The following is a 21,071-nucleotide window of genomic DNA, read 5'->3' on the forward strand; positions in this document are numbered from 1 at the left end:
CCTGGAATCAGCCGCTGATCAGTTTCAGCAGCAGCTGACTTGGGGATGCCTGGGGTTCTTAAGTTGAATCTGTACGTAAGTCAGAACTGGCGTCCAGATTCAGCCTGATCAGTTTCAGCAGCGGCTGAATCTGGACACCAGTTCCGAATTACATACAGATTCAACTTAAGAACAAACCTACAGTCCCTATCTTGTACATAACCCGGAGACTGCCTGTACTACATATTTACAATCCTAATAAAAGCAAGCATTACAGATTTGATTTTTCATCTGCATGTAACTGTCCATCAGAGAAGCCAGATAAAGGGGTGAATCCTTTAATGGATTTTATTTTTGTAACAACATTAATGGACACCCATGTAGAAGCCCAGTTTTAGCATATGCATCAAGAATCGAAAGGCACAAAACTGATTTTGAAAATTTGATGATGATGTGTAAATTTCAAGTTTGTGCCAACATAGAGATTTAGAGTAATTATTCCCAAGGTATCTATTAGCTTTTTTATTGTTACATGCTTTGATATTTCACATAAGGATAGAGTTACCTGTTTTTTCTGAATGACAAAATACTCTGAATGATAAATGTGATCATTAGTAGGGTCTTCTACCCAGATCCACCAGGGCTCTCCAACTGTGCCATGCACCTAAAAGAAGTGAAAAAGTTCTCTCATTGAAAGTACTTTATTTGGAGATCTAGTTCAGTAAGATGTGAGTTTACTTTTTAATATGACAAAATCAGGGGAGCAATTTAAAACTTCTGATGAAAACCTTCCATCTGAAATTAGTCATTAATTGTACTTGATGCATTATATTAGCAGGAGTGAATGTTCTGTCTCTGTGGCTGTTCAAATACCAAAACTTGGGTAATAACATAAGAGGAATCCATGTTTCTAAAACTAACTTTCTTTATTAAGAGAACTATTTTCAGGAGCTGCAACTGCAGCTAGCATCCAAGCCATGTGCTTAGTTTACATTTTTGTTTATTTAGACGGTAATCTGCTTTGATTTGTTTGTCATTACTTAAAATCCTCTTTTTGTAATTAATAAACTTATTTTTAAGTTTGAGTCTAAACCAGTGAATTTGGAGTGAAGTGCCTGGGAATCTTAGCCCAAGAGGTAGGGCTTTTGCATTTCCTCTCCACATTGGGGTGGAGGAAGAGGGAAGGAAAACTGGATAAGAGAGTCATACTGGTTGGGATTTTGACTAGGGCAAGATTGTACAGATCTGGGATTCTAGGCTAGAAAGCTGGTGTTTAGTTTGACTGAAACCGATTGTTGGTTTACAAAGTGTTTAAATATTTGCTCGGGGTTTTTCTTTTTTCATTTTCTTCGCCTGTCATTATTAGCAATTGAGAAATGCCTGTTAAATGTGTGAGAATTAGTTTATTTTGTAAAAGATACAAATGGTTCTTGTCAAGAAATGAAGGCTCCAATCCTCAAAACCAGCTCAGCTGTGTTCAGCAGAGGACCATAATGTAAGAAGGGGTAGAGGTGACTGTTTTAACTAATAGTAACAAAGTTGTTTCAACTAATAGTAAAAAAAACAGCTATTGGGGATTGCTAGAGTGGAACAGTGCTCTGAAGACCCTACTCCATAACCATTTATTTAAACCAGCACTACAAGACCCAGGGATCTCCATACTACCTGTGTGGCTTTGTATCACTCTTCAATTCTGTCATACTGAAGGAATGCTCACTACCCTATTAGAACAGCTTTTCATAGCCCCTGCTATGCTAGAGTAGGGTAAAGGAAAAGTTTTGTAGCCAGGGATCTGGCTAATAGAATTTAGTTGAACTGAAGGGCTCCTATCTTTGGAAATCACTGTAATTAAAGAGAAGAATGAACTCATGTCTCACCTTTTCTACAACACACAGTAAATAGCTTTCTTTGCAAAGGTCTTCTCCCAATAAATGAAAGTATAAAATGAACAGCAAGATTGTTTCTTCACCTACCTCTAGAACAATCCAAGAAATATGATCAAACTACTGTGATTTCCAGTTTTGTATTACTTTACTTTATTTGGCCCCTAGACACTGTTATGGTGCATGCTCTAGAAATGTTTAACTAGGTTAGGCATTTTAATTAACTACATGAATTTTTACAATTCTGATTTTGCTGGTGCATTTCTAGTCTTATTACAGCTGGGATTCCCTTGTAGTCAGTTTTTGTGCTGATGACAGCTCTTTTTGTATTGTTTTCTTCTGGCAGTTTACCAGCATACTAGAAGTAAGCTGATGGGAAAGCAATTCTTTAATATTTTGCCAACTGTTAAATTTAAAAATGATAATTAATTTTCAGTGACAATTAAAATCACTATAGTTCTTTACTATAATAAAGTTTCTTTCATAATTAATTATAAGCTCACCAGATATACAGTGTCACAGCAAAGCAAAAAATGCAGCAACCTTTTCGGGATTTGATAAATTCCAATATACATATTCACATATTAAGAGCGCCATAATACAAATTGACACAATGCTTGTAATGTTTCCAAATCAGGCATTAAGAAATACTGTGCCAATAAGCTTGGGCAAAAATCTATTGTCCCCTATGCTTCCTCTTTACTAGAACACAACTCAAACTAAAACCAGATTATTGTGACTTCTTTGGTAAATGTTATGGTTTGCCTTGAGAAGGCAATGATATAAATGGATTCAAGTTAAAGTGTTTTGTCCTTAATAATATATTGGCTCATCAGTACTGAACTTTGTATTGGTAATACTGATGCAAGACAGAGGCTCAATTAAATCTTTCAAATTATCTCCTTTTGTAATATAAAACAGTACATGTTCAAAATTAAGGCATCAAAATTAGTTGATGCAAAGTTAGGTTAGCAATTCAATAAAAGATATTCTTTTAATCAGTCAAGGATGTGAACAGAAAGAAATTGCATGTATTTTAATCACTACTCCTATTCACAATCTTAAAACAGAACCTTTCCAAAAGAAAAAAAAAAAGACCTCATGACTAGAAAAAACAATTTTTTTAAAAGAGTATAAATCTATTTTTAGAACAGAAGTCTAATATATTCACTTTGTGGTCAAGTTAAATTTGATGCATGCATTTTTTGTTTAACAGAGGGGTTGGCTTTAAAAATGGAATTCTAAAATGTGCACCTTAACCCAAGAACAGGCATTTAATTGCTAGCTTTGAGAAGTACAATCTATCCAGTCTCATAAAGGTGGAGAAGACTAAGAGGCTACGTCTAGACTGCAAGGGTAAGTGGGAAAAAGAAATGCAATTTCAAGTACACAATTTGCGAAAATTTTTCTGCTTTACTGTCGAAAGAAGCTTTTCCGAAAATTGGCGCATCTACACGGCACCAACTTTTGGAACAAAGTCCTCTTTTGACACATCCCTTGTTCCTTGTAAAAAGAGGTTTACAGGGATGGTGAAAGAGCGTGTCCGCTTTTCCAATTTTTTTTCTGAAAAAGTGGATGTGCTGTTGCTTTTTCGGGATACCTCCGTTATCCCAGAAAAGTGCTGCAGTCTAGACATAGCCAGACTTTTGTGCCTAATGGAGAAGTGAAGCCTGTTTGTACCCAAGGTTTTATTTTGCATGAAAAGTTTTACCATATATCCATACAACAGCTCCAAGTGGTCACTCATTCCATTACAAGTTTGTCTTTGTTAGTTTAGCTTCCTAAGAAATATAGACTAACTGAATAAAAGTGTTCAGTTGGGAGATAATGGTGGTGAATGGAGGAATCATACAAGTATAATTATTAGTTCAAATTCTCACCTATTCATACTGATATAACTTACCTGTGACTAGAACTTTAGCCTATATTAATATCATTTTCCTGTGTAGACAAGACCTTATACTTTGGCATGGTTTAAAAATGTAAATGTGCAAAGGTTCCAATAATAACATCTGTTCTTAAAACAACTTTTTTATGAAATTACAAAAGAGTACAGTATTATTTACACTAAGTTGAATGATAAAATAGTTTCTTTAGGTATATTTTTCCCTAGGCACCTCAAAATTCATTCATCTCTGTAGATTATGTTGTCTTTCTAACTATTTAAAATTACATTTTTACATTATTCAAGTAGTTAAATTCTCACTATAATTTTCAGCTAATTACTAAAAACTGGAAGAGTGCTTTCCCCCACCCTTTTTATTTCTACCTGATCGTTCCACTTGAAGTCAGGAGTGATGTTCAGCCTAACACGGAGCACAGTACGTGTAATTGGCTGAATAGCTGCTTCCATTGTAATGGAGGGAATTTGATGGACACACTGTTTGACCTTTAACCCAATATGCACATGACGTAGCATGTGACCTGCCAAAATAAACAAAAAAAGCAGGTGAAACAAATGTGCATTTACAGGAGAAATAATACAAATCAGACTTTTAAATAGGGTTTTAGAGATGGTGGTATTGCTTGCTTGCTTCACTGTTTGGTGTGCAAGTAACTGACTTTTTTTACCCGGTATGTTGGAATATTTTTTAATTATTCAACTTGAATTAGCGAATGTACAGATCAGAAAAAAAAATCAGCATTAACTCTTCTGCTGGATTTTACTTTGACATTTTAAATACAATGATAATAGTTATACTGCTCACAGTGCAAAGCTATATTACGAATGGCAGTCTAACCCTTTCTGATGCCATTATACAGCATTTGTATACGAATCCCAATACAATGGTAGATAAGAAATCCTATGCAAATACTGGCTATAACTGAGAAAAGATACGAAAAACTTTCCCCATTATTTCAGTATTTATCATTAAACTTAGGAACATAAGAACTTGAAGTTGGGCCAGAGAGTGGGGGGTCGGCGAGCATAGCGAGCAAGGGGCAGCCCCCTAGTATCTTTAAAAATAATATTTTTTTTGGTTTTCTCTCTGTGGCCAACATGCTTCACAAGATGGTTGTATCTCCCTGACTCAGACCTTATCTATACTAGAAAAAAATGTGCTGATTTAATGAAGGCCTTGCTTACACCAGATAAATGTACAGATCCAGGCCTGCCAACAATAATTCTGGGCTCCAGGGCAGAACAGTCAATTGGCTCCACACGTGCACAAGCTGTGCCTGCCTAGACACAGTCTACTTGATATTTGGGTGGCGCTGCACCTTCACTGGCTGCTGTCTAGAGACCTGGGTGTGCTCTTCTGGCCTGGTCAGAACTTAAACCTGCTTGCTTGAAGGGTTGACAATTGTCTAATTACGCAAACCCAAAGATCCTCTCTCACCCCTGCTCCTCTCCTGAGGCCACAACTCTGTCTTGCCTCTCCTCTGAGGTCTCACCCCAGTCACTTCATCCCTCTTTCATCAGGTGACTAGCTTTCCCCCACCCTCACTAACTTTCCCCAAGGTGGGATTGGGATGGAGGTTCTGGGATGGAGTTTGGGCACAGGACAGGGATGAGGGTGGGGATGCACAAGGGGGTTAAGGGAATGGTGTTTACTTCAGGCATCTCCCAAAATGACCAGCATAACCCTCTGGCAGTGGCTTCTGCGGGAACAGGGGTCTCCATGCACTGATGCCACCAGGCACCATCCCAGCAGCTCCCCTAGGCCACTATTCCAGACCAATGGGACTTGGAACTGTAGAGTCAGTGCTCAGGGTGAGGCAGCACATGCTGACCCTCCCCACAGGGTATACTGAGATTTGCTGACCACATCGGGGAGCAGCACGGGAAGCCTGCCTTGTCCCCACTGTGATGCTGATGGTGATCTCTGTGAAATTTCCCCCTTTTGTGCCCCTCATCAATGGGCCTGTAGAGATCTAACTCAATTTTTTTAGAAATGCCCCATCTTATATGCATTCCTGTTCGGTTTAAGAGTACCTTACATTGATTTTATTTAAGCTGATTCTTGCCTACTTAAGTTGAATCGATATGAGGCACTTATGCTGATATCTATGCATGGAGGTTGTACTGATTTAAGTAAATCAGTATGTAAATAGATTGATTTAAAACTATATAACGTTATCACGTAGACTAGGCTTTACTCAATTTAAAATTGATCTAGTTAAAGCAATGCAAACTCCCCATGTAGACACAACAGGTTTAATCCTTGCTTACGTGTGTATATTAAGTGTATCTATATTAAGAGTGTGCACCATTTTTACTAGATTGGTTTTAAATCAATTTAATTAAATGGGTACAACTTCTCCAGTCCAGACATGCCCTTATTCATCTTGTCATGTCACTATTTTTCTTACAAACAAAAGCAAAACATCAAGACATATAAAATATTGGTGTTCCTACAGTTCAGTTATTTAGCTCAAAAAGACTGTACAGAAGATCAGTCCTACAATGTGATGCATGTAGGTGAAACCTTGTGCCTGTATGAAGACCCTCTGCAGCTCTGTAGAGGGATCTGCCTCTATTGGCATTGCAGAATCAGGACCTATCAGGTGACGCGGTGGTGCTGTTTTAGAGTCACACCGAGAGAATGTTATATGAAATATCTATGACTTCTCAAAATTCAGAATAATATAATCTGCTAACCCAAGAAACTGGCTGCTTAAAATATGCATTTTTAACTTGATAAAACTTGATTCCACAAAGACTAAACTAATTTTTTCAGAGAATGTGACAATCAATTGAACTGTAAATAAATACGTCCCAGGGGAAGACACTTGATTTTCATTACCCATTTTGTTTTAAAGTCAAGGTTTATATGAACCTTCTAATATTGTTTTTATTCCTATAAATGTAATTGTGGATGTCCTCATTACTGATATATAGCGAATCCTTTATTAAATGACACTGTGCTCTTGGCTGCAATGATAATCTTGTGGCAATGAACTCCTCAGGTTAAATGAAAATGAATTTGATCATTCAAAAACAGGCATGAACCATTTATTGGTAGCATCCCTTGCTATTCCCCTTTCATTCTTTTTCACGTAAACTGTATACAAGTTGCAAGCAATGAATGATCTAATTTGTCAACTGTGAGAAATCAATGGGATTAATAGAGCTGAATCTCTCTAGTCCATTGCTCTCTGGTCTGGCAACATCCATGCTCCAGTATGATTTTAGTTAGTCGGATGTCCACTTATCATGAGTGTGGCCAAGTTTCCCATGGATCCATAAAATTTGTTTACCGATCAGTCCTGGCTCTCAGTGTTCTGTGTTGTTATTTAGCTCTAAATTACCTTTGGATGTCTTCTAAGAGCCCAGTAAGCAGTAGAAGTATTGGTAATGCTGCTATATAGACCTGCCCTTGTTAGGCACATTTTCTGGTTCAGCATCAGTTAGCACCTGAGGGTGCTGTACTAGAGAGGTTCAATCTGTATCAAGTTTCTATTCAATGTAAAGTTGAGAACATAGAGGCAAAGGTTTTGTTTAAACATTGCTTATTGTGTTTTTTTTACCTATTTCGTCTTTTCTCATGTCCTTCATCTTATCTATTGTGAGGTTCTTCTCCTCCAGTTTCGTGAGGACCGATGGTGGTAGCACTGAGAACTGTCGCAAAGGGTTGGCCCAGCCCCACAGCCTCTTGTCAATGACTTTGCTGAGGTTCAGTAGTCGGTATGTCATTGCAGGCCATCGTTTCCTAAGAGCAACCTCAAAAAGGGCTCGAACAATACGAGCTGCATTCTACAGAGTGAAACATCAAGATGCAGAAAAGTATTAAAATCAGAGCAAAACATTTCTCATTGGATATAGCATATACAGTAGGTTTTGTTTCAGACTACCAAAATAATATTTTAATTAAGTTTTAGCTAAAATATTCCTGAAAAATTTAGTTTGCAGCTTCTACCTAATGATTGTTTGCATCTCTTAAAACTGCTTCATCATTACTTACTGCAATTATGACAATAAATACATACAATCACAGAACTGTCAAAAACATGTGGTCCTGTGGCACCTTAGAGACTAACAAAAATATAGATTATCATGAGCTTTCATGGGTGATTTTTACCTATGAAAGCTCACGATACTATATATTTTGGTTAGTCTCTAAGGTGTCACAGGACCACTCATTTTTAAAGTTACAGACTAACATGGCTACCCCTCTGAGACGATCGTAAATGTTTCTACTGCTGTAGGAAACAAATGATTTTTGATGGTAATACTTTTTCTTGTTATGATTAACCTGACCATGTTAAAAAAATTAAAATGGAACATTCATGTTGTGGTGGAGCATGGTCTCACGAATAAAGCCCAGGTCTGGTAGTTAGGAGTACTATATTCAATTGCTAGGTCTGCCGTAGGACTCCTGTCCCTGGTTTTGATTTCCATTCCCTATAAACTTAACTTAGCATCTGAACATTAAGATTAATTCTTCATATATTTTACATCAGAAATATTCTATTTATCCCACACTCATCTACTACAACAATGACAAACATTCTGCAGGCCAGTTCCGGCCAAATCACACAGCATGCAAGCCCATTGTTTCAGTGGGATTGCCCAGGTGTAAGGGAGGAAAGAATTTGACTTTACTGTGGGAAATTATCTAGCAGTTCTATTGGTGATTCACTAAGCAGTGCAGCATTCACTGTATGCTAGATCTGCAGTGCTGATTGGAGTTAAAAAAAAAAAAGAAGTACTAAAACATTTGTCACTAAAGCATGCAGCTATAATTCTACAACTGAGAAAGAAAAAGCACATTTTTTTAAATAGTCACTGTTCAGAGTAGACATGCATTTTTTTTTAAACGTATGATTCTAAGCTCTAGCACCCATGTAACTGGTTACACACATTTATGAATTGAGCACCTGAGTACGGGACCATAATACCTGCTTTAAAATGCTACAGTTAAGAAACAAATAAAAACTATAAACTGCAATTGTGAGACCTTTCTTAAAATGATCTTGTTCTGCACATATCACAATCTTTATGGTATGTATAATGATCCCAGCAAGGCAATGTGCACTATAAAAAGCTAAGGTGGCATGAAAATCTTAACTCAGAATACCTATACTTTTCAATGTTTAATTCTCATCTCTAATGCCATTTAAATACAATTTTTATTATTTCTTCTTAAAATGGTTTGGCAGGATGTGACAGCACTAGTCCACAACATGCTGTGCTGATTATTAACGAAGAGACAAATATTCCTAAATTGGCCCAAAAGCTACAACCTTATAAAACATCACACACATTTAATATTGGTTGACATATTAGTTGTTTATGAGGTGTGCATTATATCATCTGCCTTTTTCTAAGGTCAGAAAACAGATGACTTCTTCAGGGGAATTTCAAGTGGCCCCGACTTTCTGAGATGGACCCTTGACTTGTGAAGAAGCAGCAATATTGCACAGATTTCCTGTGCTGTTGTATCCATGGGATGACCAAGCATCCCCTCAAGTTGATGACCAATTGGGTGTTAAATTAAGCCATAAATCAAGAGCTGTCAGCTTAGTGTAGACCCCAGCAGTGGAGGAGTTTTCCATAATATCTGAGGTCCCCTTTCATGTTTCTTATTAAGTCCAAACACTACCTGTCGCAATGCATAAACATCTTGAAGTTATATTTTGCCACTCTACAAGATCATTCAAGATACTCCCTCTCAAATAAGCATATGTTCAAATTAAGCAAATGCAATCTGTATATGGCTGGTGAACTTCTACGGTGAATCTAGTTATTTAATCTTATGTGAAATAAACTTAAACCAATTCTTATCACTGTCGTTTTCCCACACCCATGCAATCTACTTATGATTTGTAAAACTAAGATAGCACATTCTGGTGTGAGCCAATTTTATAATGTGTAAAATTAGAATGCAAAAAAGCTAAACAGAATGATTTTTTGGGAGTAAATTTAAGGAAACACTGAAGTTTAAGACTAAACTGCAACTTCGTACAAGGCGTTAAAGTACAAAATATAATAAACAAAAGTTAATGGCTGCTGTACTGGAAAACTAATTTAAATTTAATTTCAAAAGTACAACTTTGCCTTCTAAATTAGCACATACCAATTATATTCTGTATAAAAATCACAATAGTTAGTGCTCAGAATTTCAAATCATATGTGCATACATGTTTGAAAATCTCGGCCCACATACCTATCCATACATCTGGGTAAATGAAATATGTGAAGACAGACAAAAGAATAGATTTTATGGATTTTTTTTACCTGTGCAACATATGCAGAGTCTGAAATGAGAGAGAAACTATCAATCTCTCCTCGGCTAATATATGTTTGAAGAAGGATATTTATCTTCCCATAACTGTTCTCCACACCTCCAGGAGCAGAAAGTTCACAGAAATTGTTCAGCAAGGCATCCAGCTCCTCTATTTCTTCTTCTCTTACCTAAAACACAATTAATAGGTTTGAAAAGGTTGGAGTAACGTGGTAAAAACTTTCACACTAAATTAAGTTTCCATTATCTCTTACAGACATTATTTTAAAAACTGTCTACTTTTACACAAAATAAAAAATATCTCCTAGACTGTAGTTAATAGAACCTAATTTAAACTATCTTAATAGTGACACAATTACATTTTATTATTCATCACTATCTATTAAGGTTGCCATTGACACACAAAAATTTGATATGCCACAAAAATTGAATCTTCTGACCCTACCATCTTCCATCTGATGAGATTTCATTTTTTATTTGACCAGAGTAAAACCTCTGTCCATCTGGATTAGGGCAAATTTGAATTAACATTAAATGCATTCATTATAGTCATATAGTTTGCATGTAGCATAATATGTTCTTAGCTCAAAACTGTGAAGTACTATGATTCATGATATTAGAATTTTCATTGTTAATAAGATTAAGTCTTAATACAAGTAAAGAAATATTCATATCTACAGTTTGAATAATGCATAACATTTTACACTCTCACTGATGAGAATTCAAAGCACACCATAAATCTACATATTTTTTGATTTACTGACAGTCTTCATTTTAAAGTTTATTTAAAGAGGGTAAATGTTTGGCCCCTATTGGGACCCAGTTGGGGGCCATTTCCAACAGGCTATGGATGTCAGTTAGTCATGAAACTCAGAGTGTAGAGTTAAAAGCCCCACTCATTCTCCAACCACTGGTCATGCATTTTATGGACTTGGTGCTGTGGATTACGGTCTACTTACATTAAAAAGTGTCCTTCTGGATGAAGTGATACAATCTTACCTTGATCTGTTCAAATTCTTCTGCCTTAGATACTATAGCAAGAATATCACCTTCTGTTTTGTGAGCATCAAAAAGTTCATTGAAAGTCTATAAAAATAAAATGATTTGATTTATTATAAAAATAAAATTGTGTAAACAATTATTTTGACCTACAAACTTAAAATTAAAAATAATTCTACAAGTTTTCCAAGATTTTTAAAAGTAACTAAGTGTGGATACCCAGCTCATGACTTCTTAGAAGAAGAAAAGGTCAGCAAGCCTTCTCAGACCTTTCTTTAAAAAAAAAAGAGCTGCTTTTAAGTTGTCTTCAGTTGGGGACCCAAAAACTGAAGTACCCCAAATCCACAGTAACTTCTGGAAAAAAAAATCTTGGCTATGCTAGAGGTTCAAATGTATAAATGAATATGTCTAATTATAAAACAACAACAGTTAAAAAATGTAGAAGGCCATTATCATAGTTCTTATTCAAGGAAAACTCCTGTTACTCACAAGCAAGTTTTATAGACAGAGTTTCAGCTCCCATCCTCCAACAGAGTAGAAACAGTTTTTGGTGTATACAAATATTTCTGCATGCTTCAGCAGACTAACATTTGCCAGTGCTGAACAGATAAACTCTATCACATGAATGAAAAGGTGATTGCATTTGCACCCACAGAAACATTTATATTAATGGGCTCTGAGCACGGAAGAGCTGTTACTGGCAAATGGATATGCAGGTGAATATCAGGGTCTTAGGAAGAGGCAAAGAATGTAGAATTCATCATCCAAAACCAAATCTGACCAAATCAATGCTTCTGAACTTTCACTATTGCCACGTGCTTAGGTGTTTTTTAAGAAACCATGATTTGAAAAAGACATCTGCATGTGCTATAATATCTTCCTGTGACCATTCTATATAAAGGGTTAAAAAGAAAAGTATACCAGAAGTAGCAGGTTGTTGTACCTCAATAGTATTATACTTAATGTAATAGTGGCTGGCAATTCTGCCTAAATCTGTAGAAGAAAAAAATTCAGTTCTCTCTTCAAAACGAATCATACGGGCTTTGTCTAGCTTCCTGCCAACTTCAATCACCAATTGTTCTCTGTGCTTCTCTAGTCCGGGATCCATCTGAAGACCATGCACAAAGTACAAAAGTGCAAAATTAGGTATTTCACTGAGATAATCCAGCTTTTTTAAAGCCAGAAACAAAACACAGTTGCAAAACAAAATCAGTCCATGATTATCAAACCAATAATTAGTTCAGACCTCATTGGTGTGTCATACTCACAATAAGTCCACAGAAAGTTGCTACACATCAAAAATGAAAAAAAATAAGAAAATGCAGTTTATTCTGGTTCATCCTCAAATTATACTGCATTTCAACAAATGGGGAAGTTAATTGATTCTGGGTAGTTACAACCATGAATTACTAATGATGATGTTACTGTATTTATTACTAACATTTAATTGTGACTGACCTGATGGCCCATAGTTGTGCCCAGCACTGGTTGCCCCTGTCTGCTGCTCCCTGGTTGCAGATTCTAGATGTCTACTCCCTGGGTACAGCTCATAGCCATCCGTCAGGGACTAAGGGCTACACCATAGCCCAATGGTCCCCAGTGCGGTGCCCAGGGGTGTCATGGTGCCCTCCAGAGCATTTGTGTGTGCCCACTTACTGACCAGGACTGGCCTGAGCCATTCTTGTGCCCTGGGTGCACGGGCAGCCCCCCGCCCTGGGCGCACAGCGCATGCACGGCCCCTGCCCTGGGCGTGCGGCGCATGCATGGGCCACGCACCCAGCAGCCCCAAAAGGTTGGGGACCACTGCCATAGACCAATTCACTCTATCCATACTTTCAAGTCTAATGCCTTGGGGACTCAGCTCCAGAGCAGTATATCTTGACCTAAATGAGTCACAACTCCCAAGGGAAGGAAGGTGTCAGAAGTGGCAAAAAGAATTTGAAGCATTCAACATTTTATTATAATTAATGAAAAGATACTTGCATACTTCAGGGGCAAGTATTCAATGTTAATCTCTTTTGAAAGAGACATATATAGGCTTATCATGGCTACATTTTTATTCTTACTTTTATAGTAAATGTAAGCAGGGAGCACAAAAAACTTTTGACTTTGCCAAATTGAAAAAATTGAGCAATACACTTCCATAGGTATGTGCCTTTGTGATTAGAGTCCTCAGAACTCTACAATGAGGAATCCTGAAGGACTTTAACAACAGAGAACACGCCTAGAGCAGCCCTTACCAAATCAGACAATTTCACCTCCTAAACACCTGCAACTGCAACAACAGGTCAGGCGCAGCTAAAAACAGCAGCCTCCTAGCCACTACAGAAGACTGAACACTATTCATGCGCATAAAGTTACGCACGTGTGTAAGTTTACAGAATCAAGGCCTAAATCAGAAGAAATTTCAGTTTCTTTTTATATTTACATTTTAATGAAATATTCAAAATTGAAATGAAAGAAAAAAAAATCAGGAAGCCCAAATATGGGCTGTCAAAACGTTGAAAAGGATGTCATTTTAGAAATTCTTTGATCCATTTTAATATTCATCTTCTTCTTTGTTTCCCCATATTCCTAAGCAGCAAAGCCTTTCTTTCAGAATATCAGATATACATATTTATTTACAGGTTTCCTAAGAGGACTAACAAGGGAAGAGTCTGGGATTTTCCAAAATTTAAAAACATTGTAAAACACCATCATATAGAAGTTATGTGGACAAAAAACTTTGCAGAGTGGGAGAAGCATGATTAAATCAATTAATAATTTGCCACAGAACTCAATACTGCTGCCAGAGACTTAGAGTGCAAAATAATTCTACAGAGTTAGGATGTTTCAAAACTCCCACTGTTGAGTCATAGCTAAATATAATATTTGATAACATCTTAGATTATGTAAGGTTTGTAAACCATATATAAATACATGATAATGCAGTACTTTATTAATTGGTATATGAGATGACTGCACTCAGAAAGCCATAAATCAGTGCCCATAAAAATGTTCATTATACTATAATGTATTGAGAACTATGGAAATCTTACCCAATTTCCCTATAGTTTAAATCCAACTTCCAACACTAAAGGACAAAGATATTAGACCTGAATCCTGACACAGGCATACTGTTATAAACGTTTTACATACTCAAAACATGGATATTGATATTCATGTGACAAGCTATGAAGCTATGCAACAAATTGTGGAGATGTGAAATAAATTAATTACCATGAACTTTTGACCATCTCATCTGCACTCTGACCATTACATCGCATCCAAGAGGACTATATCTACCACTAAAGCCTCTAAACAATTTCAAACAGTTGCCATTAAAAAAAATCTTCCAAGCAAATATTTCCTTCATTTTTCTCTTCCACCAGTTTACATTCCTTTCCTGCTTATCAAATTATTTTTGTTGCAAGCTCTAGTAGAGCATATATATTATGGTTAAAGAGAAAACAGACATTTACATTTCCCGTAAACTATGAACCACCCTGAAATGTAAAAATAGTGAATTCTACTGGGAAAAATATATTTGTGTTCTGATTCTAATACACAAAATAATATCTATAAAATATTAAACAAAGGAAAAAACCTCTTAAAACGATCAGGTACCAAAAGAAAAAGACTTCTAATATAACTAAACATTTGATGTTATTAATCTGTTAAGTTAACAATTCTGCTGTCTAGTAATTTATGATTGTGCAAGTGGCAAGGTCTTCTAAAATAAATACTTGACACAGGAAAAACTGTGTGTAAAGCGGAGTTATGGCTTCAGAAAGACTTGGCTGTATAACTCATATCTGACTTGTACTTCTGAAATGCTAACAGTGACTAAGGCATGATAGGTGTTTTGATAAAAGTGAGTGCTATGCATTGATTGCAAATTTGGCCATTGAAAGCATATTTTGTAAGCTAGCAGATAAAAGTTTTCAACAGAAGGGACCTTTTCAACCTCTTTTTTTAAACAAAATAACACTCTGCTATAGAAAATATTTTCTCCCTTTCAAACACACACAAAATTGCTGATGTCATATAAGCAGAAATAGCAAATATTTATCCTTACATCAGGAAAGGATTACAGAACCAGAAAGCAAGTTAATTTTTTTTAAAATGCGTTTTCTACCTGATAAGCCTTGTGACTGATGCCATATACTAATGGATTTGCTCTCATCCGTACATAAAGGTAAGTGTAACTTATCCACTTTACTGCTTCCTCCACATTAGTTACTGTTCCAAGAGCAATCTGTAAGTTGGAAGAGAGATACAAAAATTGAACTTGCATATTAGAGGAAAACAGAAGCATTAAGTTCATAAGATGCTGAATTCAAACCATTAGCACTAGATTAGAGAAAGTGTCTGTAGCTTTCCATTTAATTATACTAAAATAATAATATAAAAATCCCTTCTGAACCACCTATATATACACATTTCTAAAATATGAATCACCATGGTACCTTTTTCACAATATATTTCAGATACTTGAGAACATAAATGATTTTCTCTAATGTTTATAATTTTTAAATTAAAAGATCACACAATAGATACTTCTACTACAAGGAATTTGTATTCCTTCTATTAACAAGGCTCATGTGAATTTCATATTTCAAACTTTAACCACATAAACATACTCCCTGCCTGAGATAATGTGAGTTTGCAATCTGACTTAAATCAATGTTTCAATTATATACTGATACGTGTTTAAGACGACATATTTATAAGGGAAAATGTCCTGGAATTGTGGCAATAGGATGGATATAGATATTTTGCAAATCTAACAACACTGGCATATCAGACTTTTACATCTTCATATGCTGTCTACAAAAATAGGATTTGGACTCACCTGCCATTTATCTTTGAACTTTCACATACACATGGCCTCTAGCCGGGGCCAGTGGTAGGCAAGCAAGGCACTCACCATGGGTGGGAAATTCCAGGGACACCACGCTTTGGGCATTTTGTTTTGTTCCACTATGCCTGGCCAGCCTTTTTTCCTATTATTATTGTTATTTTTTGCTCTGCTGATTGGTCAGCCTTTCCCCCCTTTTGGCTCAGTCGCCAATGGCAGGGTAAGAGGCACTGTGAAAATATTTTCCACCCTAGTTAGCAAAATGGCTAGGGCTGCTCCTACATCTAGTACACAGTTGTGGTTTCAGAATGTAACTGAAAGGTGACAGATGATAGCAAAGTCTGCAAAATCAGTCAAAAACAAGCTTGCTTCTACTTTAGTCATTCTAATTACTCTTTTTAAATTTTAATTTAGATTTTGCTCAAAAGTAAATATGTCCATAGTAAAATGTGAAGCTAAGGAAGAAAATGGTAAGAATGTGTTGCGTTGATAGGTTGTTCGTAAGACTTCAAAACCTATTTATGCTTTTTCATTATGTTATAGACTAGTCACTGAATGCTACATGGAGAAAGAAGTAAAAACTACTTGTGAATATTTGCTGCCATCTAGCGACTACCTAAAGTTCCTGTGGATAAGAACAACATTGGTTTAACTAGCAGCAAATAAGAAAGTACAGTACTTTCTACTGCAAACTCGTAAGAGTAATTATGAAACAAACGCTCTACAAAATGAGAAGGTAGCATCTGGTAGATCTTGAAACCTAGGACTGGTAAGTGGCATAAAAAGACAAAGTTATTTTCATATTTAGCAAAATCAGAAACAAAATTCAAAATTTTGTATTCAACAGTCTTAGTGCAGCAATTTGTATTTATTATTATTAAGTTATTATTTAACTCCTTAAATAGTCACTTAGCAGCTATAAGAAGCAGCACTGACAAAATATGTGTCATGTTGCAACTGAACTGCCTTATTGCTACTTTATATCTACAGGATAGACAACTATTAAATACACTGCCCATACAAATAACTGACTGCAAATTCATTTCCGAAAAACTAAGGCTGGGTTTTAAAAATCCAGCTCATAATATGCACTAACATGAAAAAGGAAGTTGAGTTATCTCTTGTAGGAATTTTTCAACTAATTGTTCAAAGCTTCTGACAATTCAAGTGTGACTCTAAAAATATTATAAAAAAGAATTGTAGAAGCAATAATAAATAATTTTAGTTTTAAAAATTCCTATAAAAAAACTCAGGGAGTTGAGCAGCAATTCACAATTCAGCTTATTTTTCCAGTTTTATTTTAAATAAGTAGATATTCTTAATAATACATAATCTGCATAAATATTTCTACATAATAAAAAGCGATCTTTCTTCTTTTGAGCACATATATAATAAAAGAATTGCAGAGAAAATAGGGTTAAAACATTTTGAACTGTTTTGATGCAAAATTTGCTAGTTAATTGAAGTATTTAATGTTCATGTATAATTGATTACAAAGACATTGCACAAATGTTTTTGCATGTCAATCTCATATTTGCTTTTTAAGCCAGCACAGCAGGAAGTCTCCACTAAAGTGTCTCATCAGCATTTTTCTATCTTCATTTGTTCTGGAAGCACTAGGATATTTTGAAAAGTCACCTATTTTTTTTTTATAACACATACTTTTAGATAAGTGTCAGGACTTAAATATTTTTTAAAAACTGACTAATATCTTATTCACCTCTCTCTTTTGACATCTGTTCTTCAGAGCTACAAGCATTTCATTAAATGGAATAGAACACTATGCTATCATCTCTCCCTGTGTGTATCCAGGTCTGACAGGACCCGTTTCTCCTTTCCCATCAACCACTGAACCCATAATGTTTAAATTAAGAGTTAAAAAAATTAAATTTTGGCCCGGAGGCTGATTTCTCTTTATAAATATGGCTCAATCAGAAGTACTTTCAGTTTTAAAGGAGAAATTGTCCTTATGTCTTTAATAGAAGGTTGCTTTCTCATTCTTCATTAAAAATAACTTGAGTAAAAGGCAAAGACACAGTGAAGAGGGCGAATTTGTCTAAGTAAATTTGAATTATATGTGAAACATTCTACTTAAGTTTAGGATTATAGGAGGTTCTTGTTTTGTAAATATAACAACTATTTTTCTTAACATTTCTGTGCATCCTTTTTACAAAGATTAATTTAAGTCAATTCACTGCATTTTAAACAGTATCTTTGCTTGAGTTAAAAACAAAAGCTCATAAATCTTGCCAGAATCCATCACATTCTCCTTAATTCTTTACCTTTCCATGCTAAATAATTTTAGGCTTGGTCATTCCCTCTGAAATGTAAGATCAACCACTGATTAACTTTTCGGGATCGATTCTATTTCAGTTTCTTCTGAAATAGCTTGTTAATACTCACCTCATTGTCCTTAATTTTTTTTTATAAATCTTGCTAGCATAGGTGCAGCTTTAGAGAATTGAGTAATGGGTGGATTGCCACCATATATCTTCTAGACTTGATATAAAAGGGGTTAGACAACCAGTGGTAATATGCTGGTGACCACTCTACATCCTCATTCCCACTGTTGCTGCCACAGTCAATCGTTAGATGATTCTGAGGTGGAGGGGAAACTGTGTAGACACAGCTTATATGAGGCAATCAAAACTGAACACACTACTTCAGATGATGGTGTGCCACTGTTTAGTTTAACGGTATCCTATTTCCATTTTTTCAAAAGAGTTTATGATGATTCCTCTAATGCTGCAAATTTACACCAGGGTGTGAATATCTAATCAGTATATAACTATTGCTGATCTCAGAGAGATAAATGATCAGGTTGCCATCTAGAAAAACAATAGACTCTTGTAACTGGTATGACTTAATATTGATTTCCTGTAATCAAGCAAACACTAAACTTTCCTGCCATGTCATGATAGTAGGATTAATGCTGAATATCAGAGGCCATAAAAATGGTTGCTTAATGGTCTTGTCAATGCTTTGCTTTTCAGCATTTTCAGTTATACCTACAGTATTGCTACTTCTACTAAAATATTCATAAAAATAATTAACACACTTCTCAACAGATTCTCACATGGTTTTGCTGCACCGAACTAGTAGACTTTAATTAACATGCACCAGCTGGAAATCTGGACCTTAAAGTACAATAGCACAATTATGTTACAATACATTTGGTCTTTTAAAAAATAATCAAACTTTAAAATGTTCAGAATTTCATTTGATTCCTTTGCATATTCATGTGATGGACCAATAGTCAAGAGACATTCTGCTTAGTATTGCAGCATATCACAACTTCTTAATTTAACAGTTTAAATAACAATGATATTTTTTATTCATTATTGTTTTTAATTACCGCAGCACCTAAGTGCCTCAGACCAGGATGCCAGTGCTAGATAATGTACAATCACGGAACAAAAAAAGTCATGCTTATTTATTATTTTCCTAATTTGATATATCAAATATTTCTTTCTATACACTCTCTTACTCCAAAGTTTTTTAAATAAAATGACTATATTTTAACATATTGCATATTATCTATTTTTTTGTGATCTGGTGAATCTAACTACTAAAGTAAATGTACTATGCGATTCAGTTACTCTCCAATACTTCTTTTTCTTAGTCTCTCTAACTTTATAGTGAGTTGCTTTACATTTCATGCTGTAGGTAACTGCGTGACATAGGATATTGTCTTTGTAATAGCCTTTGTATTACCTTTGTTAAAAAGCTTTATTTTTACAGAATGCTATTTGGGTATTCTCTTATTGTTAAAGGTCATTTCAATTTCCACTGAGTCCATCTTTGGGCTTAGAATGGATTTTATTAATGTCTGAAGATATTAAATTATTAGCACTGTGAAATACATGCTTAAATTATGCTACATAGCACCTGTAAAATACTACAAGTTGAACCGCTGTGGTCTGGGACTCTCTGGTTTGGCAACATCCGTGGTCCAGCAGGTCAATGACCTGGGGGAAGGAAACCCAGTCAGCAGCCAGAGCAAGACAGGGCAGAGGCCCTGCCAGCCGAAAGTAGAACACTGTTCTTGTGGACACGGAGTCCCTGCTGGCCACAGGTGTGGATCTGCTACCAGCCAGAAGCGGGGAGCTGCCAGCAATCGGAGGCAAGGAAGCCTCCACTGTCCAGGGGCAGGGAGCTCCACTGGCCAGAGCAATGTGGCAGCCAGGAGTGAAGCTCCCCAACCAGCTGGGGGAACACACTGGCCAGTCCAATGGCCAGGAGGGAAAACCCAGGAGAGCCCTATACCTGACCTCCCCTGGTTGGCAAACTTCCTCCTTTGGAACCACTGAGGTTCCAAGGGTGCTGGACCAGGAAGTCCAACCTGTATCATAATACATCTCTGTAATAAATGTATAGCCACAATACTACAGATTTCTTACAATTCTTCATAAACAGGCTAACTTTGGTATGGGTGTCAGTCTTACTAGGAATATGAAATACTGTACTACATAGTGGGTTTTTTAAACTTAAAATAATTTGGTGCCTATCAGCTACTTCAAATGAGTATCATTCCAAGATTACAGAGGACTTTCTCCCTCATCAGTCTTGCTTTATTAATACTCTTTTTCCCTGTGACTTTTCTACATGAGGATTAAATGCCCATTTGGATACATACCAGCTCAGCTGGTACTATGGAATGATATTTACCTTTCCAAGTCTTCTGTAATTAATGTTGTTTGATGGTGTCTAAGCTAATGAACTGTGGATAATTTATTATTAAATGGAAGAAAAACAAATAATGCTACATTAAAGCCTCATAGTTCAAAATCACAAAGCCAGAAAATGCAAAATTTAGGGTTCCAAAAGCAATACTAACCTAGCTGCAGTGCACGTATTGCACATTTGTTTGCCAACAAACAGCTGCAGAAACTCTGAGTTAGCAAAGCTTGGTACATTAATTTGTTATGTGTTTGTACAGTGCCTAGCACAATGAAGTACAGATTAACTGGAGCCTCTGGATGCAGTTAGGCTAGAAATAATAAATCATAATAAATTATACCAAATTCATCTTTGCAACAAATTAAACAAACATTTAAAGTGTATACTGAGACTTTTCAGAATATTCTAGAAGGAAGCAGGATAGGAAAAAAAAAAGATAAATGTTCCTAAAGCAACGTTTACCTATCTTTGATCTGAAGTAAGCAAGAACACAGAATGATA

The 21,071-nt window shown here is 35.9% G+C and overlaps 1 protein-coding gene across 2 annotated transcripts in view; it reads right to left on the minus strand.

Moving 5' to 3' along the window:
• ASCC3 (activating signal cointegrator 1 complex subunit 3) overlaps positions 1-21,071 on the minus strand; it is a 410,940-nt gene that overhangs the window by 113,318 nt on the left and 276,551 nt on the right. For both annotated transcript variants that reach the window (XM_006118439.3, XM_075923934.2), the window contains exons 17-23: positions 15,168-15,287; positions 11,994-12,158; positions 11,051-11,137; positions 10,045-10,221; positions 7,335-7,560; positions 4,132-4,286; positions 545-643 (exon numbers count right to left, since the gene is read on the minus strand). In XM_006118439.3, coding sequence (XP_006118501.3) covers positions 545-643; positions 4,132-4,286; positions 7,335-7,560; positions 10,045-10,221; positions 11,051-11,137; positions 11,994-12,158; positions 15,168-15,287 — 1,029 coding nt within the window. The remainder of the gene's footprint in view (positions 1-544; positions 644-4,131; positions 4,287-7,334; positions 7,561-10,044; positions 10,222-11,050; positions 11,138-11,993; positions 12,159-15,167; positions 15,288-21,071) is intronic.

Source organism: Pelodiscus sinensis, chromosome 3, assembly GCF_052426305.1.
Source record: "Pelodiscus sinensis isolate ZL-2025 chromosome 3, ASM5242630v1, whole genome shotgun sequence".
NCBI lineage: Eukaryota > Metazoa > Chordata > Testudines > Trionychidae > Pelodiscus > Pelodiscus sinensis.